The 24,466-nt window shown below is 43.4% G+C and overlaps 1 protein-coding gene across 1 annotated transcript; it reads left to right on the top strand.

Moving 5' to 3' along the window:
* The first annotated feature begins 11,355 nt into the window (after positions 1-11,355).
* LOC125460432 (caveolin-1-like) lies at positions 11,356-24,004 on the top strand. Its single transcript, XM_048547934.2, has 2 exons — positions 11,356-11,699; positions 23,422-24,004. Exons 1-2 carry the CDS (start codon positions 11,592-11,594, stop codon positions 23,761-23,763), a joined length of 450 nt encoding a protein of 149 aa, XP_048403891.1. The 5' UTR covers positions 11,356-11,591; the 3' UTR covers positions 23,764-24,004.
* The last annotated feature ends 462 nt before the right edge of the window (positions 24,005-24,466 follow it).

Here is a 24,466-nt window from a genome sequence, read left to right as displayed (position 1 = left end):
AGCAGCCCTCTTGATTGGTACCGCATCATTAAACATTCACTCTCTCCACTACTGACAGTAGCAGCAGTATGTGCTATCTCCAGTAACACTGCAGAAATTCACCAAAGATCCTTAGACAGCACTTTCCAAACCCACAAGCACGTCCAGCTAGAAGGACAAGGGCAGCAGTAACGTGGGAGCACCACCGCATGCAAGTTCCCCTCCGAGACACTCACCATCCTGACTTGGAAATATATCACCGTTCCTTCATTGTCATTGGATGAAAATCCTGGAATTCCCTCCCTAAAGGTATTGTGGGTCAACCCTCCGTACACGGACTGCAGAGGTTCAGGAAGGCAGCTCATCTTCTCAAGGGCAACTCGGGATGGGCAATAAATGCTGGCCCAGTCAGCAACACCCACATCCCTTAAATTAATTTAAAAAAAGACTTGTCCTGCAACAAAGAGGACTAGCCACAGTTGATTAACTGGAGCTCTGTGGAAGCAGAAGGGTCTGTCAGTATTGTTGGGTAAGGGAGCAACGGTGTCTTAAAGACAATTGACAACAGTACTCTTGACCATGCCCGCTGTATTCCTACCTATCGGCATATTGCTCAGTCTGATAGCATGTGGCCACTGGGACTGGACAGAATGTGTAGATTCACACAATTGCAGGAAATGGGAGAAGGAGTAGGCCTTATCTCTATATCTCTATATCTTTGAGACTGCTCCTCCTTTCGTTAGAATCATGGCCAATTTGAACACCACTGACCCTCTGGAGGCCCCCCGACTTCCTCTTTGATTCTGAAAACTTGGTCTAACTTAGCCTGAAATATATTCCGTAACAGCATGCCAATCCTCTCTGCGGTAGAGGACTTCAAAATGGATGGCCCAATGAGAGGAGAAATTGCTCCACAATTCCGTTGAGGGCACTGCATCTTTAAGCTGTGCTGCACTACCAGCCCCACCCCAGTGCCCCCAGCCCAGTTCTAGATTTCTCAAAAGGGCAATGCTGTGTGGCTTCTGTGGATTTGGTGCACAACCTTCCTTCGTGGTCCAGTAAATGCCCTCTCTTAAACACACTGAGTTAAATGCAGAAGGAAACACTCCCCATCCTACCAGAGCTGCTCAAATTGACCCGTCTGACCTGCTGTTTAGCTGCATTTTTTTATGCAGCTGACTTGTGCAGTGTTCTGGGGAGGATTGAGTTATTGCAGGAGTTGCAATACGATGGTAAAGTATTGGCAGCAATGGTGCTGGCTGTCAGGAAGCTATCGGGTGTCTCTGAATGACCTCCAGGTACACTTGCGGGTGATTGCAGTTGTGGAGCCACAGCATTAGAGCGGTATGGAGTGATAGAGAGGATGCACTGTTTGCAGAGAGAGAGGAGGCCTTACCCATGTAGATTCTTCAGGGCCCATTGCTATCTTCACCTAGAATGGTTACTGCACAGAAGGAGGCCGTGTGACCTGTCACGCTTGTGCTTGCAAGAACAAACCAGCTAATCCCACCCTTTACTCATCACCCAGCAATTTATTTACTCTTTGAGGTAATTATCACATTCCCTTTTATAAGCCTCCATCAACTGTTAGGTAGCGCATTCCAAATCCTCGTGACTCGCTGCGGAAGTGGTCGCCATTGCTTCTTCTGCCATTGACCTTAAACCAATAGCACCCCTATCCATCAAGGTTCTCAACACTTCCAACCTTGAGAAAAGTTTCTCTCCATCTACCCTGGGCAGACCCGTTGTGATTTTGAAGGTATTTTGTAATCAACCCGCCCAGAGACATTATTACGCACCTCTGGAGCAGGTAGGACATGAACCTCCTGGCTCAGAGATAGGGCCACCCTATCAGATCTCCTCTCAACCTACCTTCCCATAAGGAAAAAGCCTCAGCTTTGCTAATTCAATCCACATAACCCATGCCTCTCGTTCCTGGAACCATTCTGGCAAATATTTCCCGCACCCTCTTCAATGCCTTCATCTCCTTCCTAAATGGCGGAGCCCGGAATCGAACACAGTTTTCCGGATGAGATCAAACTTTTGCCTTCTGAACAGGTTAACACAGCCTCCTTGCCTTTGTACTTGATCCCTCTGTTTAAAGGATCCAGGAACCCATATTCCTCATTGACTGCTTTCTAAGCCTGCCCAGCCTCATTCAGGGATTACCCCCCCACCCCCCCCCCCCACCCCCCACCCCCCGGTCTCTCTGTTGTTTAGAGTTGCACTCTTTATTTCTTTTTCTCTATCTTTTGTACGTATTTGTAGGAAATTCATCACTTCACACATCTCTGTAATAAATTTCTTCTGCCCTCTGACTGTATATTCCCTAAACCTGTCTGAATTCTATCACTCGCCTCAATTCGTTACACTTCAATTTTAGTGTCAGCTGAAAATGTTTAGATTGCATCCTGTAACTCAAGTCTATGTAGATTTTAAATAATGAAAAGCAGAGAGTCTAATACTGACTTCTGGTGAATCACACTATATAACTTCCTCCAATATGAAAATGACTCAGTTTCCTGTTGCTCTGCCAATTTCATATTGATCCCGTCACAGTCTCTTTCATTCCATGGGCTTCAACTTGCTGACAAGCACTTGCTCAAGCATCTTTTCGAAGACCATGCACATCACACAAGCAACATTGTCATTATCAACCTTCTCTGAGACAAAGGAGTAAGCAATTGAATTAGAGCGAAGTATTCAACATAGTGCACTTGAACTTCAGCAACGCTTTTGATAAGGTCCTGTGAGGGAGATTGGCAGCGTGGGGGAGAGCCCATGGGATCCAAGCAAATTTGGCAAATTGGATCCAGACTTGGCAGGAGGCAAAGGGTGATGGTCGAGGGGTATTTCTGTGACTGGAAGTCTGTCTCCAGTGGGATTCAGTAGGGGTCGGTGTTGGGACCCTTGCTGTTTGTGGTATACGGAAATGATTTATACTTAAATGAGTGAGGGTTGGTAAGTAGTGAGGAGGATAATGTTACATTACAGGAGAATACAGACAGGCTCGTCAGATGGGCTGATAAGTGGCATGTGGGATTCAATCCAGATAAGCGTGAGGTGATACATGTAGTCAGGACATACAAAGCAAGGGACTACATGATGAATTGTAAGAACCCTGGAGAGCACCAGGAGTCAGAGGAACTTTGGTGTACATGTCACTGATCCCTTAAGGTTAAGGGGTTAAGAAGGCAAGTACATCCTTTATCATCTGAGGCATTGAGTTTAAGAGCAAGGAGGTGATTTTGGAACTGTATAAAATGCTGGTTAGGCCATGGCTAGAGTATTGTGTGCAGTTTTAGAATCCACATTATAGGAGGATGAGATAACACAGGAGAGGGTGCAGAGGGGATTTGCGAGGACGTTCCCTGGACTGGAGAGAGATTATACAGATTGGGTTTGCTTCTCTTACAACAGTGGAGACCGCGGTGGCACATGATGGAGATGTATAAAATTATAAGTGACATAGATGGGGTAGGCAGGAGAGACATTTCCCCTTGATGGAGGAATCAGTGACTGGGAGTATAGATTTAAGGTGGGTTTAGAACCCCCACAGTGTGGAAACAGACCAGTCAGCCCAACAAGTCCACACCAACTGTCTGACCATCATCCCACCCAGACTCACACCCCTACTCAATCCCTGTCCCTGTGTATAATCGAACTACTACGTACATATCCCTGGACTCCACGGGAGATTTACCATGGCCAATCCACCTAACCTGGACATCTTTTGACTGTGAGAGGAATCCCACACAGACAGGGGGAGAATGTGCAAACACTCCACACAGCCAGTCACCTGAGGTGGGAATTGAACCTGGATCCTGGGCACTGTGAGGCAACATGGCGAACCACTGAGCCACCATGCTGCAGGAAGTTTAGAGGGGATGTGAAGAAAATCTTTCTCACACAGAGGTTGGCGGGCATCTGGAACTCAGTCCTCATTAGAGTAGTAGAGGCAGAATTTCTCTTTGAAATTCAGAAGTATTTAGACGTACATTTGCAATGGCAAGGAATAAGTGCTGAAAAATGGGATCAGAATTGTTGGGTTAAAATAGTATCAGAGATAATGGGAACTGCAGATGCTGGAGAATTCCAAGATAATAAAATGTGAGGCTGGATGAACACAGCAGGCCAAGCAGCATCTCAGGAGCACAAAAGCTGACGTTTCGGGCCTAGGCCCGAAACGTCAGCTTTTGTGCTCCTGAGATGCTGCTTGGCCTGCTGTGTTCATCCAGCCTCACATTTTATTATCTCGGAATTGTTGGGTGTTTGTTTTTGACTGGCACAGGTGAATGACCTTTTTTAATGTTATAGATCTCTATCACTCCAGTCAAGTTAGATTTTTACATTCTTAAACCTGCACTGACTTTCCTTAATTAATCCACATTTATTCAAGCGTCAATTTTGTGACAATCCAAGAGCTATCCCTCCAAGTCTCCAAATGCATAAACTAATGGCTGATCACCGTTTCATTTATTCTAAGGAAGATTGGAAGGCTAAGTCCAATTCATCTCTCCTTGCATTGACAAATGCTTCCTTTTTCTTTTTGATTAGGCTCACAATATCTCTTGTTATCCAAGGTTCCCTAAACTTGTCACACATATCCTTCATCCAATATTCATTCATTACAGGAACGTGCCAGTCCTGAGTTCCAAACACCTTACACATGAAAGCTTCCCACATACCAAATGCTGATTTGCCTTCAAATATCTGCATCCAATTTACCTTCTTCAATTCCTGCTTAATATTGTTGTAATTAGCCTTCCCCCAGTTTAGCACTTTCACTTGACAACTACACTTATCTAGATTCATCAGTACTTTAAAACTTATTGAATTATGACCACTGTTCCCGAGCTGCTCCCCTACTGAGACTTAGACCACCTGGCCAGGCTCAGTCCCCAATACTAGGTCCAGTATGGCCCCTTTCCTTGTTAGACTATCTACACACTGTTTCAAGAAACCCACCTAATGCTCCCTATAAACTCTGTCTGACCACGTCCCAAGCACATTTCTTACTTACCCTGTGTGTTGCCCCTTCAAGCTGATCCACTGCCATGCTTACATCACCCAGTACAAAGCAGCATGCTTGACTCGGTCCACATCCACAACACTCATTTCTTTGACATCCAATGCTCATTAGCAACAGAGTGTACCATCGGCAGAAATTCACCAGGACTCCTTCGATATTCTTTAACTTTCACCTAGAAGGACAAGGGTAGCAGATAACAAGGGAACACCACAAATGTGCAAATCTCCCTCCAAGCCACCTCACCATTCTGACTTGGAAATATGGTGCCATTCCTTCAGTATTACTGGGTCATAATCCTGGAATTTCCTCCCTGAGGGTATTGTAGGTCTAACTACAACCCAAGGATAGCAGTGGTTTAAGAAGGCAGCTCATTACCAAGGGCAATTGGGGATGGGCTATAAACATTGGCCTTGCTGGTGATCTTCACATCATGTGAGTGAATAGAAAAAGAGAGATTATGCTTGAGATGACTGGAAGCTGTGATATTTGGGATAGCTTGGTTGTAACAAATGTGGACATGTTGAAAGGAGAGGTATTCACCTCAACTTCCTAACTTGCAGTCAACAAGACAAATGTAAGAATGCCAAATTGCAAACCATCATAAAAACACAATGTTACAGGAGCAAAGGGGACTGATGGGCAGTGTCGATGCTGTTGTGACGTTGGGTACGAGGCTGTAATTCCCAACAATTAGCTGATTGACTGAGCGTAAGGAATATCATTCCACCCCTGCCCCTCAGATCAGGATGAATTGTATGATCCTGAAGAGGAGGCCATGAATGGGAATGATTATTCAATGGATGCTGAGGACCCGGAGGAGCATGCACAGGAGAACAGGGTCAACGTGAAATGGTTGTCCAATTGTTGTGTATGGTTTGCTCAACAGCGAAACATCTCCATGACACATGCCCCATCACTAGAACTCCACTGCCTTATAGGAACGTAGACCTACTCTTGCCAACTTCCATTGCATGACCTGCCTGTAGAATAGAGCAGACAGTGACACTTTATTATATCCACTTGCAAGTGAGTATTCTAACTGACACCTCTGACATTTTACATCAATCTACCACAACATATTAATTTGATTTAAATAGCTGTTGAGAGCACCTACATCTTATTTTGTGACTGTTTTCCTCAGACAGCTGAGGGTTGAGAGCAGATTTGGTATAACTTGTAAATTTAGGAGAGATTTGGACAGAGTGGATGGTGATAAGCTGTTCATTTGTAATATATGGGAGTGGTCTGGCCCAATCTCCTTAAGAGTGCATGGAATTGGCTAAGGGGCAGTTGAGCCTACTACTTATGCCATGCTCCCCAGACTGATGTGTGCAATACTGGAAACTTGCGAGAAAATGCATTAAAGGGAAACTGAAAACATTTTCTTTTGCAATCAAGGTAATGTTCTTATCTCCTCTAGAACCATCAGGCATGCTGCTAAATTTAGTTCTCGTTCTAAAGAAGCTCTCAAATTTTCAATTATGTACACAGGAATAGAACAGTAAAAGTGCATTGTGAATGTAATTATAAGTAAAATGTATTTTTAAAAGTCATTCATGTCACTTCTGTACTCATAGTGTTTTAAGCTTACATTTTTGTATCAGTGTCTATGTGCAACCTAAAGATCTCCAAGTGTTGTGATGGCAGTCTGCTCACTGCACTGCCCTGTTGCCTTGGATGACTAGTGGGCATCCTTTGGAGGTTCGAGGCTTGGCACATGGCTGCTGGAGTTCGCCTGCTTTGATGAAGGGGCATTCCCCTGAGTCCTGCCTTCAGGAGTTAGATTAGAAACGGCAGATGCAAGAAGCAAAGTGGGATTATGAGTAAAGGCTGGCAGCTAATAATAAAGGAAATCTCAAAGTCTTCAATGAGCATATCGATCAATCGAGTTTGAAGAGCCAGAATGGATTTGTCAGGGGAAAATCACACAAAAAAGAAATGAATGAAACTTTGAGTTTTCTGATAGACAAGGTTGATAAGAGAAAGGCTGTTGATGTGGTGTATGTGGTTTTCTAAAACATGCTCCATACAATGCTATACAACAGGCTTTTGAGGAAACGTATAGGTCACTGGAATAAAGTAGGGAGTAGGAACACGTATAGAAAAAATCAGTTTGAAGGCTAGAAAACTGCATAATGGTTGACGGTTATTTTTCAAGCTGGGAGAAGGTTTGTAGTGGAGTTTTCCAGGGCCTGGTATTACAACCCTTGTTTTTCCTGACATATATAAATGGTCCAGATCATGGTCTACAAATGACAATTTTAAAGTTCACAGATGGCATAGAACTTGGGAGAACTGTAAAATGTGAGGAGAGTGTAGAATTTCAGAAGAACATTTACACATTGTCAAATAGAAGGCAGAAGAAGTTTAATATGGAAAAGTAAGAGGTGATACACTTTGGTATGAAGAACAAAGAAAGACAGTACAAAATAAGGGATGCTGGTCTAAAGAATAAGAGCAGGCAAAGACATGGCAGGACAGGTAGAGACAGCTGTTAATAAAGCATTACAGTATTCTAGACTTTATTAATAGCGACACAGAATACAAGAATAAGGTGATTATGATCAGCATATATCATACACTTGTTAGACTTGAGTTCGAGTATTGTGCACAATTCTGTGCATCACATTTTATAAAGGATGTGAATGCATTGGAGTGAGGTTCATGAAAACAGTTCCAGGGATGAAATACTTCAAGTTACAGGGAAATATTGGAGAAGCTAGGACTGTTTTCCTTAGACAGCTGAAGGCTGAGAGCAGATGTGGCATAACGTGAAAATGAGGAGAGCGCTGGATAAGCTGTTCACTTGAAGATAGATTAAGACCCAGAGGTAAGCAGTTTTTAACTAAAACAGAAGTTTCTGGAAAAGCTCAGCAGGTCTGGCAGTGTCTGTGGTGAGAAGTCAAAGTTACCGTTTTGGGTCTGGCAACCCTTCTTCAGAACTGGTAAGCGGTTTTAAACAGTTTTGCAAAAGGAGCAAATGTGAGGCGAGAAAAACACATACACACAGTGAGTAGGAAGGGGATGGAAAGTATTTGCTGGAAATGGATGTGGGCAGGTTCAACTCAGATATTCAACAGTGCTGTTGGGAAGAGTTTAAACCAGCTTTTCAAGGAGAATGGGGATGTGAGAGGGAGTTTAGACTGAATAAAACAAAGCCAGTGATGAAATAGAAAAGCTATAAGTGAAAGTGTACAGCAGAAGAAATAAATCGTAAGGTCACAGTCAAATGATGGAGTAGTGTGATAAAGACAGAATGTAAAGCACTCTATCTGTATTCACGCAGCATTCACAAGATAGGTGAATTGATGGTGCTGCTAAAAGTGCAAAGTTCTGCTGTAAATACCATTATAGAGATATAACTGCAAGTGTTAGAAGTGCAGATCCACTTAAAGGTAAACTATAACAGCCCCAGAGTTGATTGAGTGTGTGGGGATGCTCATTGGACCTTTCTAATTCAGATAAATCAGATTGTAAAAGCATCTACGAGCATTTAAAATTAAAGAATAGCAAAGCCAAATGTAGGTCAGTTACAGACAGACACCGAAGAATTTATAATAGTAAATAGAGAAACAGCAAAAATGCTAACTAAGTACAAAGTAATTGTCTGTCTTCATGCAGAAATGAATCCCTGAAATAATTAAGATTCAGCGAACGTAGAGCGAGTGGAACTGAAAGAAATAAGTATTAGTAAAAAAGTATTATAGGAGAAATCAACAGAACTGAAAATTCACAATTCTGATGAAGAGTCCTGATCCAAAGCATTCACTTACCTGTTCCTCTGACGATGCTTGTCCTGCTGTATTCCTCCAGTTCTGTGTTGACTCTGACTCTAGCATCTGCAGCTCTTGCTTTGTCCTGGATGGTGTCAAGCTTCCTGAGTGTTTTCGGGGCTGCACTCATCCAGGCAAGTGGGTAGTATTCTATCACACTCCTTACTTGTGCCTTGTAGATGGTGGATAGGCTTTGGATATCTAGGAGGTGAGTTACTCGCTACAGTATTCCTAGTTCCTGAGCTGCTCTTGTAGGCGTTGTATTTATATGGTGAGTCAAGTTGAGTTTTTGGTTAGTGGTAACGGTTGGTGGTAGGATATTCTGTGGTTATTGTAACGAGCTCAACCAGGCAGACCTCATTGAATATGAGTTTCCTGATTGGGACTGTTAATCTGGTCCAATCAAGGATCCCTGGCTGACAGATATAAACAGGAGTATCAGGGGTTCTGCTCACTCTGAGAGCTGGCTCTGAGGGAGCTAGGTCAGTGTGAAGGGCTCTCCACGTATAATAAAGGGTGACTTGGTGATGGAATATTTGTGGAGTTATTTCAGTGGCGATGAGAGCAAACCACACTGCTGAAGATATACACACACAACTGTCATCTTTGAGTTGAGATAAGAGTTTCTAACATCATGCTGTTATTTGGGAAGCTTGACTTATTCGATCTAAGTATTGGGCCAGTATGTGGAAAGAATTTTTTTTTTCTGGGCAGATGACATTGGCGCAGATGTAAAGCAACAAGCAATTCACCTGACAGCTTGTGGACAGAGATAATGGGAACTGCAGATGCTGGAGAATCCAAGATATCAAAGTGTGAAGCTGGATGAACACAGCAGGCCGAGCAGCATCTCAGGAGCACAAAAGTGATTTTGCTCCTGAGATGCTGCTGGGCCTGTTGTGTTCACCCAGCTTCACACTTTGTTAGCTTGTGGACCTGCAGCTTTTTCAGTTATTTGGAGCCTCACTTTCCCTGAGGCACCAGATACTAAAATCTTTTGAGAAATATTATGACCCCAAGCCTCCTCGAATTCGAGAGCGAGTGGAATCCATATCAGGATTTTTGACCAGGTTAAGATGACTGGAAGAGGCATGTGACTTCGGTTTAACCCTTAATGAGTTGCTGAGAGACCGGTTGGTATGGGACATTAATGACGCAACATGCAAAAGCACCTACTAGCTGAAGCCCAACTGGACTTCAAACAGGCACAACAAATGGCTTTATCCTTGGAAAATGCAGTGACTGGAGCATATCAGATGCAGGGTATTCTGATGGAAGTGGACACTCTTGCCATTCTGACTGAGTTTGGGGAACACCATTTGAGTGAAAGCAATTGCATAGCCTCACTCAGGGCATATCCTGAACGGCAGGACTCTGAGGCCAGCCCGCAGTAAAACCCCAAAACAAAGCCAAGCCTGGGCCAATTGGTTAAAATTTTCTTCAGGATCCGGGCCAGCAAGGCATTGCAGTTGCTGCGGGTCATGGACTCGAGGCAGCAAAAGGGTCCCATACACTTAAACTGAGTAAGAGAACTCATAGGCTCACAAGCTTCAAAACCACCTCTTCCCCATGCATCCCAAAACCAGCCCAGCTTGTCCCCGCCTCCCTAACCTGTCCTTCCTCCCACCTGTCCCCTCCTCCCACCTCAGGCCCCATGCCCAACACCTACCTACTAACCTCATCCAGCCCCCTTGACATGTCTATCCTTCCTGGACTGACCTATCTCCTCCCTATCTCTTCACCTACACTCACCTTTACTGGCTCCATCCCCTCCTCTTTGACCGGTCTGTCTTCTCTCCACCTATCTTCTCCTCTATGCATCTTCTATCCGCCTCCCCCTCTCTCCCAATTTATTTCAGAGCCTCCTCCCCAAACCCATTTCTGAAGAAAGGTGTAGGCCCAAAACATCAACTTTCCTGCTCATATGATGCTGCTTGGTCTGCCGTGTTCATCCAGCTCTACACCTTGTTATCTCAGGTTCTCCAGCACCCGCAGTTCCTACTATCTCTGAATCCATTACCTAGTACACTGTTACCAATCCCAACACAAATATTCATTACTCAATACATTGTATCCAATTCCAACACAAATATCCACTACCCAATACACTGTTACCAATCCCAACACAAATATCCACTACCCAATACACTGTATCCAATTCCAACACAAATATCCACTACCCAATACACTGTATCCAATCCCAACACAAATATCCATTAGTCAATACACTGTATCCAATCCCACATAGTCTGCTTTATATAAATACCCCTTCACCAATCCTAACAACCAATTCTCAATCCCGAATGCCCTTTGTCGATTAACAGCAATCGGTGTCCAAGAATTTCTCAATCCAAGTTGAATTTATTGAGCTAGTTTTCGGACTCTACCCTCGTTCCTCTTTCGGGAATGAGAAAAATTCACGGCTGCAGTTCTGGTTTCGGACTGCATTGTTATAATTAAAGCAGCGGCAGGGAATGTGCTCTAATAGTGCGAGGGCAGTGATGTCTGTCTCCCTGTGTAATAGAGACCCTGGCTCTGTAAGGAATGCCACGGATTGATGTAACAGCGAGCAGGCTGCAAATTGTCAGTGTCCTCTCCCAGCTCACAGTCGTGTGAGGGGTTGGCTGCTTAATTCAAGCTGATATCCAGAGTGGAACTATAAGAGTTAAGTAAGTCGCACAGACTCCTCTGTCGCCTGCCCCACCCACAAACACAGGACGTTTCCCGTTCACTTTGGCAGAGTGCAGCAGATCGCTCAAGCCATTCGAGTTGTAAAGCTTTTTTTTAAGCCACCCCTCGCGCAGGCCATGACTGAGGCTGAGGCGGAGTATCCCCGCAAGTTCAAGAATGGAATCACTAAAGAAATCGATCTGGTCAACCGGGATCCCAAACAAATCAACGAGGATGTAGTTAAGGTAAGACGTCTCACTTCCCTCTATATTTTACCTTGTAAAGTGTATGTAGTATATAGCTAGTCCTTGACTCTCACAGCACAACTATCCTTAGAATACACCGAGTCGAATAATGTCCCTTGAGTTTGCGAACTTGAAACAACTTTGAAGTTTAGCTTCAACTCTTTTCAAAAATATCTTTTTAAAGAAATCCACCCTGCCCCATTGATTAGCTCCTTCTAATATCCTATCCACTCCAATGTACTTTGTTGGAGAGAAGGTGAAATGTCTCTCTGCTTTAAATATCCCGAGCTTGAAGTGTTGACAACCGCTCTATATTTACCCTGATGTGTGCTCCGTTACGCATGTACAGGCTCTGCATTGCATTGTACTGACTGTAGGCGGTTGGATATTGGTCACAGAGTTGTTAAAACCAAAGGCCATTGAGCATCCGACCTGTAAGCGCCTGCCTCAAGCTGTGGGCTGAATGGAGCTTCTTCTGAAATACCATCAGGGCATTTTTTTTTAAAAAGTGTCAAAAAAATCAAAGCAGTTTTCTTTCTTGCATTCATACCATCAAATTGTCACAACCTCAGGATTTCCCCAAGCCATCCGAGTCCCTTCTTTGTTGAGGTTGTAATATGGGAAAATTGGGTATCAGCTTGCTTACAGCAACAATGTGTTGATGGCACACTGATTATTTGTTTCAGGGCTGTGGCATTAGGCACCAGGGAGAGCTCCCTCGAGCATATTTGCAATTGTGCTGTGGGATCTTTTCATATTTACCTGCAAGAGTAAGAGGCGCCTCAGTTTAACATATTTCAGAGGGTTAATCTGAGATTTCAGGTCTTTCTCTAGTGTCTATGTTTCACCACAGATATATCTTTTTTTTTGTATAGAAGACTCTAGGTAACCTGCAACTGTCTGGCTCATAATCTTGCTTCATTGTTCCAGTCCCACTTATGTGCCGGTGTACAGAATACACAGTATAACCACACAACAGGCATCTGTGGCCCAGTGGTAGTGTGCCTGCCTCTAGGCTAGAAGGTCCATGTTTAATTCTTACCTGCCTGGAGGTGTGTTGTAACATATCCAAACAGACTGACTATGAAAAAAATCTTTATAACCGCAGCAAGAAGAAGATTTTGAGATGGCAGGCAGCTCAACAATGATGACAACTTGGAGTAGAGTCAGCAAAGAGCTAAAGTCTCAACCAAATTCTTGATTCAAGGAATTGACCATCTTAAGGATATGTTGGAGGCTGCATTAACAATTTGAACGAGGGAACTGAGGGCATTGTTGCTATATTACAGATGTCACAAAGACAGATGGAGGGATAGGTAGTATTGGGGAAGTGGGGAGACTGCAGAAGGACTTGGACAGGCTCAGAGAGAGGGCAAAGAAATGGCAGATGGAATATAATGTGAGGAAGTATGAGTTCATATATTCTGGAAGGAATAATAAAAGTGTACACTATTTTCTAAATGGGGACAGGGTTTGGAAATATGAAGTACAAAGGGACTTTGGAGTCCTAGTTCAGGATTCTCTTAAAGTTAACATGCAGGTTCAGCTAGCAGTTAAGGCAAGTGCAATGTTGGCATTCATTTCAAGAAGGCTTGAATACAGAGCAGAGATGTACTTCTCAGGGTATAAAAGGCTCTGGTCAGACAGCATTTGAAATATTGTGAATTGTTTTAGGTCCCCTATCTAAGGAGGGATTTTCTAGCCTTGGAGGGGGTCTAAAGGATGTTTACAAAAATGATCCTTGTGATGAAGAACTTGCATTTGAGGACTCTGATTCTGTACTCTATGGAGTTTAGAAGGATGAGGAGGGATTGAAACTTACAGAATACAGAAAGGCCTAGATGTAGTGGAAATGGAGAAAATGTTTCCACTAATCGGAGAGACTGGGACCTGAGGCCAGAGACTCACAGTGAAGGGACAACCCTTCAGACCTGAGATGGGGAGGAATTTCTTCAGTTAGAAGGTGGTTAATCTGTGGAACTCATCGCCACAAAAGGCTGTGGAACCAAATCATTGAGTGTATTTAAGGCAGAGATAGATAGTTTCTCAATTGGTAAGGGGATCAAGGGTTATAGGGAGAAGACAAGAGAAGAGGGTTGAGAAACATATCAGCCATGATTGAATGGTAGAGCAGACTCAGTGGGCCAAATGGCCTAATTCTGCTCCTGTATCTTATGGTCTTACGGCCTTGTGCAGAATGGAATGTTACCAAGATGGTGATTATTCAAAAGGTAGTAGAGTGCCTGAAAATTTAGATCTGTGGTTTGTCAATCGTATTCATCAACTGTTTGGAAATGACCACTCATTGAGTACACTATCCAAGAAGCTAACATTGAATAGTTATGAAGGAGCCAAAGACCAGTGAAATATTATTCGACATCCATTCTGGCTTGGGAGAATAGTGAAGTTTGAGATCTGAAATGTTTGATGGACATGACTTGTTGTTTCTCCGCTAATGCCATCCGATCTCTGGAGCATTTCCAGTGGGTTTACCCTCTGTGTCTGGAGTTATGCCTTTCACTGTTTTGATCAGAATTTTTCATATGGCTTTCAAACACTTTAAGAAGCATAGGCTTGATTTTTAGTCTGGGCAGGAACTGTACATGCAGATGGTCACAAGGGAGGGTGTCAGCTAACACTCTTGTAGCTTAACCCTTTCTTTACATTGTTCATTTTAACCAGGAAGAGTCTTAATTTGGACGAGGTGCCCAAATAAGTCAGGTGGTGGTCTCGTGAGATTATGTAAGTCAGAGTTCTAACGTATCCATGGGACCCTGATTCCAATTTAACTGAGCCACAAGTAAGGTATCCGCCTCGACGTTCATGCAGATTTTAATTAGGCATGGGGGTCTTAGTTGTTACACAACCTAGGTAGGTAAATGAAGCTGAGACACAGATCATCCATTGAATGGCAGAGCAGGCTTGACAGGCTGAGTGGCCTACACCCATTCCCAGATTCCTTCCATACTGCCTGAAACAGGTCTGTAGCTGACCCTGCGAACAGAAGAGGCCCTTGTGCTGTTCTTTCCAGCCCAGGGTGAGAGCAACATTTTGAGCAAAGATCAAGCGCAAACTGACTGTGCAAACATAATACAAACCCAGTGGGCTTGAGGTGAGCAGGGTAGGATAGAATTAGAGGAAGGTTGGGGCGAAGTGGGGTCGAGCACAAAATGCCCTTATTAATTCAGGTTGGTGATGCAGAGCACGTTAACTCTGGGCATTGAAGAACATACTGTGAATAAGTGGAAAATCCCTCCTTTCTAAAGAAAGGAAATGAAAAATTTCATCCACTGCATCCCTCAAGGAACACTGTGACCCCCCCATAACCTGCTCTCTGCTTATCCACTCCATAGGCCTCCTGAACCTCTCTTGCAGTGCCATTTTTTGTCCGTATGAGTTTTCCTCTAGTACCCAACAGCAGTGTCTTTACCATCTAAACCTTCACTCCTCTCTACTGGCTACCACTTTTTGCCCATTCCACAAGTCAATAGAATGACAGAATGCCCTTGAATGCTCAGAGTTAATGTCCTCTGTGTTGCCATCCTGAATTAGTAAGAATACCTTGTTACTCAACCCCACTTATCCCCCAACCTCTCCTGCAATTCCATCCTATTGCTCACCTCAACCCACTCAGTGTTAACATTTTACTACATTTGCACAGCGAGTTTGCACCTGATCTTTGCTCAAATGCTGCTCTCGCCCTGGGCTGGAAAGAACAACACAAGCAGCCTCAGCATTCAGCGTTCTAAACCTAGCAGTAAATTTATTGGACAAAGGCACCACATGGCTTTGTATTGAACCATGCCAGCCAAGCTGGCTCCAATGTCTGTTTTCCCCTGAATGAAACACAAATCATAGAATCCCTACAGTGTGGGAGCAGGTCAAAAGTCACGTGACACCAGGTTATAGTCCAGCAGGTTTATTTGAAATCACAAGCATTCGGAGCGCTGCTCCTTCATCGGGGAAATGAAAGCAGGTGTGGAAGCAGGCCAATCCGCCCATCGAGCCCATAGTGACTCTCCAAAGAGTATCCCACCCAAACCCACCTCCCTATGCTATCCCTGCATTTCCCATGGCTAATCTACTTAGCCTGCCCATCCTTGGACACTTACAGGGCAATTTAGCATGGCCAATTTGCCTGATCTGCACATCTTTGGATTGCGGGAGGAAACAGAGCATATTAGAGGAAACCCTTGCAGACATGGGTAGAACGTGCAAACTCTGCACAGACCGTCACCCGAGAGTGGAATCAAACACGGATCCCTGCACAGTGAGGCAGCTAACCACTGAGCCACCAAGCTGCCCCTATTGACCAGATCAGGTTGAAGAGCATGGGTTTCCTTCTCTTCAAGAAATGAGAGTGAAACTCATTGGGTTTTTTACAACAATCTGACAGCTTCATGGTCACCTCTGTCATCTTTAATTGCCAGGTGTTTGCTAAAAACAGCATTTATGTTGGGAACCACTGTGAGGAGTTGGGGGGGGGAGGGATTTGAATCCAAATTTTATTGGATTAGTCGTTTTAAACTCTTATCAGCTACTGACCCTGTAATATAACTAGCACACCATATCCCAGCAATGTCTGATGTCAGGAAGGACAAAAATACACTTAGACCCCAGTCTGTAATCCACTGGCAGCTTGTCATTTTCTGTCAACAGGCTTTGAGTTGGGTGTGCAGCAAGGTGGGTGAGGCACATTGGTATTAGAGAGCAGTTGCATGGCAGATGGCAGAGTTCATTGTCAGCCAAGGGATTGGGTTTTTCTCATGCTCTGACGGAATGTTTCACTCACACGCACTCGGGTGCCCTACGGCATTGCAGAGGTTCTGAGGGGGACATGTCAAAGCTGGCCTGTGGGATTGACTGAGCCACTGAGTTGCAGCGTGACCCCAGTGAATCGACTGTTTTTGGAGCCAATACTCAGCACTTTGACTGATGTTTGGGTAGCCTAGCAACATGCAACACGGTAAACTAATTGCTTTCAATGCAGTCGCATTCACTTTATACATTGGAAATGAATCGCTGTCGGGAGAAGTGATCATGAAGCTGTTGAGTTGCTGTACATATAACAATTCCCTTCAACTTCAGGGAACGAAAGCTGACATCCCTGATTCATACAATAGGAATGAGTGCCCAAATTGCATAGCTGTGCCCAGTGATTATCAAGAGCATTCTGCAATTAGTACAAGTCTCAGAATGCACCATTTGCTCCCATCTGGAATTGTTCCTCTGTGAACCTTTGGGTAAAACTTCTAATCTTCAAAAAAAATCAGACACTGCTTTTGCTGTAGGCTTTGCATTTAGTTTTGAAAGTAAATTGCCTTGGTGGGTGTGGAGTGAAGGTGGAAGGGGAGCTGCAGATGTGAGCTGGCATTTTACCATTCCATCAGGGTTTCAGCTCCACTGCACCAACATTGTGTTCAATTCAGCCACCTTTAAATAAACATTCTTGCCAGTTCTGCAAATATGTTGGAGGGGATCTACTAGGGAGAATAATGAAACATTGTGTCGAGTTTGGAATACCACATACAAAGCAATTGATAGACTTTGAAAGGGTCTTTGGACAAGCCAGCAAGTTGGTATCAGGGGCTATCACTGGATCATGACAAGGAGTTCATTGAAAAAGAAGATTGGCAAGAAACATGTGCCATGGCTTAAGAAGCCTAGAGAGACACAATGGGGTTAATTTGAACATAGAAACAAAGAATAGAGGAGCAAGAGGAGGCCATTCTGTCCTTTGAGCCTGCTGCGCCATTCTTCAGGATCATGGCTGATCATGCGAGTCAACAGCCTGATCCTGCTTTCTCCCCACAACCTTTGGTCCCATTCGGCCCAAGTGCTATATCTAGTTGCCTCTTGAATACATCCAATAATTTAGCATCAACTACTTCCTGTGGTAATGAATTCCACAGGCTCACTACTCTCTGGGTGAAGAAATGTTTCCTCACCTCTGTCCTAAATTGGTTACCCCGAATCCTCACACTGTGACCCCTCGTTCTGCATACACCCACCATCAGGAACATCCTCCCTGCATTTATCCTGTCCAGAACTATTAGGATTATGTAAGTCTGTATGAGATCCAACCTCATTTATCTGAACTTCAGTGAAAACAATCCCAACCTAATCAATTTTTTCTCATACATCAGTCCCGCTGTCCCCAGAATTAGCCTGGTAAACCTCCACTGCGCTCCCTCAAGAGCAAGAGTATCCTTCCTCAGAAAAGGAGAACAAAACTGCACACAATATTCTAGGTGTGGTCTCACCAAGGTCCTGTATAACTGCAACAACACACCCCTGCTCCTGTACTCAAAACCTCTCACAATGATCGCCAACAAACATTTGCCTTCTTTACCGCCTGCTGTACCTGCATGCTTATCTTCAGTGACTAATGCACCAGGACACCATGGTTCCACTGCACACTCCCCTCTCCCAATTTACAGCCATTCAGGTAGTATTCTGATTTCTTGTTTTTGCCTCCAAAGTGAATAACCTCACATTTATCCAAATTACACTGCATCTGCCATTTATTTGCCCACTCCCCCAATCTGTTGAGATCATGCTCAAGGATTTCTGCATGCTTGTCACAGTTCCCTCCCCACCCAACTTGGTATCATCTGCACACTTGGAGATCTTACATTTTGTTCCCTCATTCAAATCATTAATGTGTATTGTGAATAGCTGGGGTCCAAGCACCGATCACTGTGGCACCCCACTAGTTACTACCTGCTAATTTGAAAAGGATCCATTAATTCCTACACTTTGTTTCCTCTCTGCCAACTGGTTTCCTATCCATCTCAATACACTTCCCCAATTCCATGCACTTTAATCTTGCACATTAATCTCTTATGTGGGACTTTGTCAAACACCTTCTGAAAGTCCAAATATGCTACATCAACTGGCTCACCTTTGTCAACTGTACTAGTTATATCTTCATAGAATTCCAATAGATTTGTCAAGCATGATTTCCCCTTTATAAATCCATGCTGTCTGAGTCTGATCCTGCCACTGCTTTCTAAATGCTCTGCTATAAAATCCTTGATGATGGATTTGAAAATTTTCCCCACTACCAATGTTAGGCCCACAGTCAATAATTTCCTGTTTTCTCTCTACCTCCCTTTTTGAATATTGGAGTGACATTAGCCACCCTCAAATCTGCAGGGACTGTTCTAGAGTCTATAGAATCCTAGAAGATGACCACCAGTACATCCACTGTTTCTAGAGCAACTTCCTTAAGTACTCTGGGATGTAAATTACCAGGCTGTGGGGATTTATCAGCCTTCAATTCCAACAAATTTCCCACCACCATGTCTCTACTAATATTGATGTTTGTCAGTTCTTCCGTCTCACTAAATATTGCATCCTCCAACAATTCTGGTATATAATTTGTGTCCTCTTTTGTGAAGACAGAATCAAAATATGAATTCAATTCCTCAGCCATTTCTTTGTCCCCTGTTTCTGTTTGTAGGGGACGCACATTTGTCTTTACCAATCTCTGTCACCTCATGTACCTATAGAAACTCTTAGTGTCAGTCTTTATGTTCCCTGCAAACTTAACGTTTGTACTCCATTTTCCCCTTCTTAATCAATGCCTTAGTCCTTCTTTGCTCCCAATCCTCAAATTTATTATTTTTCTTGGCTAATCTGTATGCTTCTTCCTTGGATTGGATCCAATCTGCTATTTCCTTTGTAAGCCATGGATTGGCCCTCTTACTCAGTTTGCTTTTGTTACAGACCAGAACTGGATGGGTACATGAAAAGGAAGGGTTTAAGGAGCCAAATGCTGGCATTAGATTAATTTAGGACATCTGGTCAGCATGCTCTACGACTCAATAACTCTGTGAAGCTGATCTTAGAAGACTAGGGCCTGCTAAACCTTCAAAGTAAATGTACCTTCAGAAACAACTACTTGATACTTCAAGTTAATAGCTGTGGCTCAGTGTTTTGCACTCTCATAGCTACGTGAGAAATGTTGAGGGTTCAAACCACACTCTGAGAGACTTGAGTTTATAATCTGTGCTGACACTCCAGTTCAGTACTGAAGGAGTGCTATACTGTCATAGATGCTGTCCTTGGGATGAATTGTTAAACTAAGGCCAGTCAGCACCATCACATAGATGTAGAAGATACAAAGCACCACATAAATGAAGGCACAGATACTCTTGAAGAGCTTCTTAAAGATTTGGATAATTACTTTAATCAGAGCAAAGAAGAGCTCAGAATCCTTAGATAATTTCATTAATGACATCCACAGATTGGTGGAAAACTGGCTTTCTGAAGTCAGAATTTATAACAATTGCTGTTGAAATTATTGATGAATCTTTGTAAGATTTATTACCGTCCAAAAAAGATTGGACACCAGAGAAAGCTATTCAGGTTTTCCTGGAAACAAAAACCAGGAAAACTCACACAAATGCTGCTAGGAGAATCTCAACCTTTTCCAGGAGACCAACAGATCCTGCCCATTCTATATTGTACAAACATGCTAAGATTCATGTGACAAGATAATGCAAAGCGCAGAACAAACAGCAGATACTAAGAGTCAATGTCAGTGCTGTGGAGCAGAAAATTCTCAAAGCATAAGCAATGCTCAGCTATGATTAAAGCATCTGTAAGACTATCGGTCACTTCCAGAAGATGTGCAGAGGTAGGGTACACTTTCAGGGAAGCACAAATGGTGGTGACGAGATATGCAAAGAATACAATTCCGTAGAGTGATCACCACTAAGAACATTTAAGAAGTAATTAGATATGGACATGCGATACCAAGGTATACAGGGTGAGGTGCTGGATAATGGGATTAGAATAGTGAGCTGGTTGTTTTTTACTGATGTGGGTGCAATGGGCCAAAGGGCCTTTTTTTGTGCTGTAGCTCTCTATGCATCTATGGCACTAGAAAAGATATCTGAGGCACTCTGAGGGGAAATGGTTGATTCAACTATCCAGAGTTTGACAGAATCTATTTTTGTCAATGGATACCTGATTAATTTTAATCTTGATACAGGGACAAATATCAAAAACCATGGCTGAAGATACAGGAGTTGAAGTCGACAGAAGTGAAGCTGCATGGTATAGAGGGCCTAACTGCCAACATTAAATATATGCAACAACATTAACATGATAACATAAAGGGTGTCAGATAGAAGAGAATATACACTCATTATCGGGAAGGCTCGTTCTTGAGCAGCAAGATGTGTTTTGCCCTTAATCATAAGCAAAAGATCAAAAAACAAGAATAACTGAGGAGTGAAAGTTCCTTTGAGATGGGATATCCTAAAGTTTGGCAAATTTGGGACAGTGCTGTGGACCCAGGTTCGATTCCAGCCTCGGATGACTGTCTGTGTACAGTTTGCACGTTCTCCCTGTGTCTGCATGGGTTTCCTCTGGGTGCTCCAGTTTCCTCCCACAGTCCAAGATGTGCAGGTTAGGGTGAATTGGCCATGATAAATTGCCCATAGGGTTGAGGGATATGCAGACTAGGTAGATTAGCCATGGGAAATGCAGGATTATAGGGACAGGGTGGAAAGGGCTGGGTCTGGATGGTACACTCCTCTGCACTGTCTCGAAAAGCTGAATGGCTTCTATCTGCGCTGCAGGGATTCTATGATTCTATTTAATTGAATATTGAATGCAGCATCATGTAAGGAAAAAAATCAAATTCATTGTGCTTTTACGCACCTGGGAAGATTATAAAATCCTTCATAAACCAAGTTGAGATGCAACTTTAGGAAATTACCAAAAGGGGCATCATTTCCCTGACGACCCAAACCACTTGAGAGGTGCTCAGGCAAGAATATCAAACCTAACCAAATAGGTCCACCAGAAAATGGGCACACAACACAGCTCAATGAGGTGCTGGCATGGAAAATCCACCTGATGGCAACAGTCAGTGAGAGTTTAACCAAAAAAGTAGAGTTTTCTTTTACCAAACTCAATGCCAATCAGTGGGCTCTGGCTGCTGTCATTAGGTGTGCTTACAACATTGGTTACTACATTTGGAAGACCTTGTTTCAACAGTCTGCTATTCAGATCGTCTCAGTCCCAGAGATTTTCCAACAGATTCTGTCACCATGTATCATAAGCTTTAGGATGTGTCATATGCCACATGGATGACATACTGATGCAGAGGGAGATGGTCAAGGAACATGATTAGAAGGCCCAGAGCAATTCTTAAATGCTATCGAGCTAACGGTCTCCCCCTCAACGACATGTGAATTTGCCAAGGAATCTATTTGCTTCTTGTGGTGCATTGCTGACATTGATGAGATGAGGTCAAAGGCTGTTTTAGGGGTTTCCCACTCTGAAATCAGCGCTGATCTGAAAAGATCAGTCATGTCCTGAAAAGATTCCTAACACGGTCAACAGGCTGGCAACATTTTTGCCTCACCCGGCAACAGCAACTGAACCCTCAAGGCAAAATTGAATCACCCACTCAGCTACAGAGGTTCAGTGGCTAACAAGTCAGAAACAAACCTTGCCAAAAGAAAGATTGTGAATATGTTGCTATTCATTGCAGTTGTGTTGGAAGCTGGCCACATTGAAGGCCCAGTGAGTTGTCCATTTTGAGCATCAAAAGCATTTCACCATTACAGATGACTTGCTGGTATTCAATGAGAAGCTGGTCATTCAAGCTCCAGTGTGGGATGACATCCTTGACAAGGAACACCAAGGACACTTGAGGATTACTAAGTGGAAAGCCAGTTCTTGTGCGACCGTGTGCTGTCCAAAGATCTCAAAGAGGGTGAGGACTTCACCTCACTAAGCAGAGATCCCCTACTGCTTTCCCCGCCAGAACATGGAAATCAACCTATTTATATTTGATGGTTGGTCTTACCTTATTTTGTGGACTGCAGTCATCAGGGTCTTGAATGAAACGTTTGCTACAAATGTCACTACATGCTACACAATCCTCAAGCTAGAGGCCTACCAATTGTCCAAGTCTGAATGAGTTCTGAAAGTTCAACCATCAGTATTAATGAAGTTAGAGATTCGGGTAGAGATGGGATAGTGGTAAGTGTAAAAGTTGTGTAAAAACGATTGCTTGATGTTAACAATGGGGAAGAAAACATTGGGGTGGAGACATTGTATAAGATAATGGTCCTGATCAGGTTACTTTTGGAGACTGCAGTAGACTGCACCCAGTCTGACAGTGTCATGTTGTCTTCAGTGGAGAATTGAATGTCTAGCTTGAGATCATCATGGGCATCATCCCTGGCTCTGTCATACTAGACAATGTAACTTCTACCCATTGCTCTTGTGCAACAAACTGCACTTTGTTAAACAAGTGCCTCTTCTGATTAAGGCTTACCAGTGGCTCATCCCCTATGACTGTTAACTAAACAGAGCCTTAAATCAGTGTCAAAAGAAGAATTGGTCGCAGCATTTGACCTAGTCATTACCTTGTTGCAGTTGGTCTGGCAAATTAAACAAAACAATCCATCTCTTCTAACATTTAAAATGCTTAAAAATCTGAAACGTACTTTAGTTAGCAAGTCATTAATACCAGGTGGTCTCTTATTTCCCAGGGCAGTTGGCTTTAACTGGTAACAAAATAAGAAAATTACTCTAACTCCCTCAACCAACTTACGTGATCCTAATTGCCACAGAAATGCATGAAAGTGCTGAAACAAACTAAACTTCTGTGTTCATCTGACCAAAAAAGTATCCCAAATTGTAAATCAAATTTGACACAAGGAGTCTGAAAATGTTATTATTGCGTCCACAGATAGATTTTGAAGATGTGATTGCAGAGCCTGAAGGAAGTCACAGCTTGGACAGTGTGTGGAAAGTCAGCTTCACGACCTTCACGGTGTCGAAATACTGGTGCTATCGAATACTCTCTGCTATCTGCGGAATCCCACTGTCTATCTGCTGGGGTCTCTATTTCGCCTGCCTCTCCTTCTGTCACATCTGGACCATTGTGCCCTGCATCAAGAGCTGTCTGATTGAAATGCAGTGCTTCAGTAGGCTCTACTCTCTCTGCATTCACACCTTCTGTGACCCCTTTTATGAAGCACTGGGCAAGTTATTCAGCAACATTCGTGTCACTTTACAAAAGGAGGTTTAATTTCTCACTATGTCTTCTTTCAAAACATGTACCCTTGCGGAAGGCTTAGCCGCTAAATTGCCATATTTCATTCAGAACTTTTAAAATTGTAATTCACTTCTTCTGTTGAAATGGTTATAACTTTACCTCACTACTTTTCCCCACGTTTGATCATTGTAAAGTTCTAAAAACGTCTGAGAATTTGTAGACAGATATTACTATTACACCCAATATTGCCTGAGTCATTCTTGTCTGCTGTGTCTACTTCCCACAAAGATCAGCTCATCATCATGATGAGAGTGTTTAAGTGTCTGTGCTCCGAGTTCATTACTAAGGCTCCCTTAGTGTAGCTCCAGCTCCCTTGCAGAGACTGAACCAGGCTCAATTCTGAGTGAGCTTCCCACTCAATCACACAAACTGCCTACTCCAACCTCTGCCAAACCTGTCATTTCCTCCTCTTCCCTGACCCATCCACTACTGGGAACAAAATCTATGTCAGCTCCAGTCTCCACTGGCATGTATAACATGAGAGTTGGCAACCTCACCCTTTCTCTTACACCACACCCCAACCCCCAGCAGATTCCCCATAACATGAAATCAACTGCCCGCACACCAATTTTATACAAATGATAAATGATCAATTGATTTTGTTACCAAGTTGAACGAGCGAACAAATGTACTGCCCACACCACAAGCAGTGGACACAGGCACATGGGCAGGATTG

Source organism: Stegostoma tigrinum, chromosome 11 (genome assembly GCF_030684315.1).
Source record: "Stegostoma tigrinum isolate sSteTig4 chromosome 11, sSteTig4.hap1, whole genome shotgun sequence".
Taxonomy (NCBI): Eukaryota; Metazoa; Chordata; class Chondrichthyes; order Orectolobiformes; family Stegostomatidae; genus Stegostoma; species Stegostoma tigrinum.
Note: the sequence above shows the minus strand (reverse complement) of the source record. Positions and strands in the feature narration are given on the sequence as shown.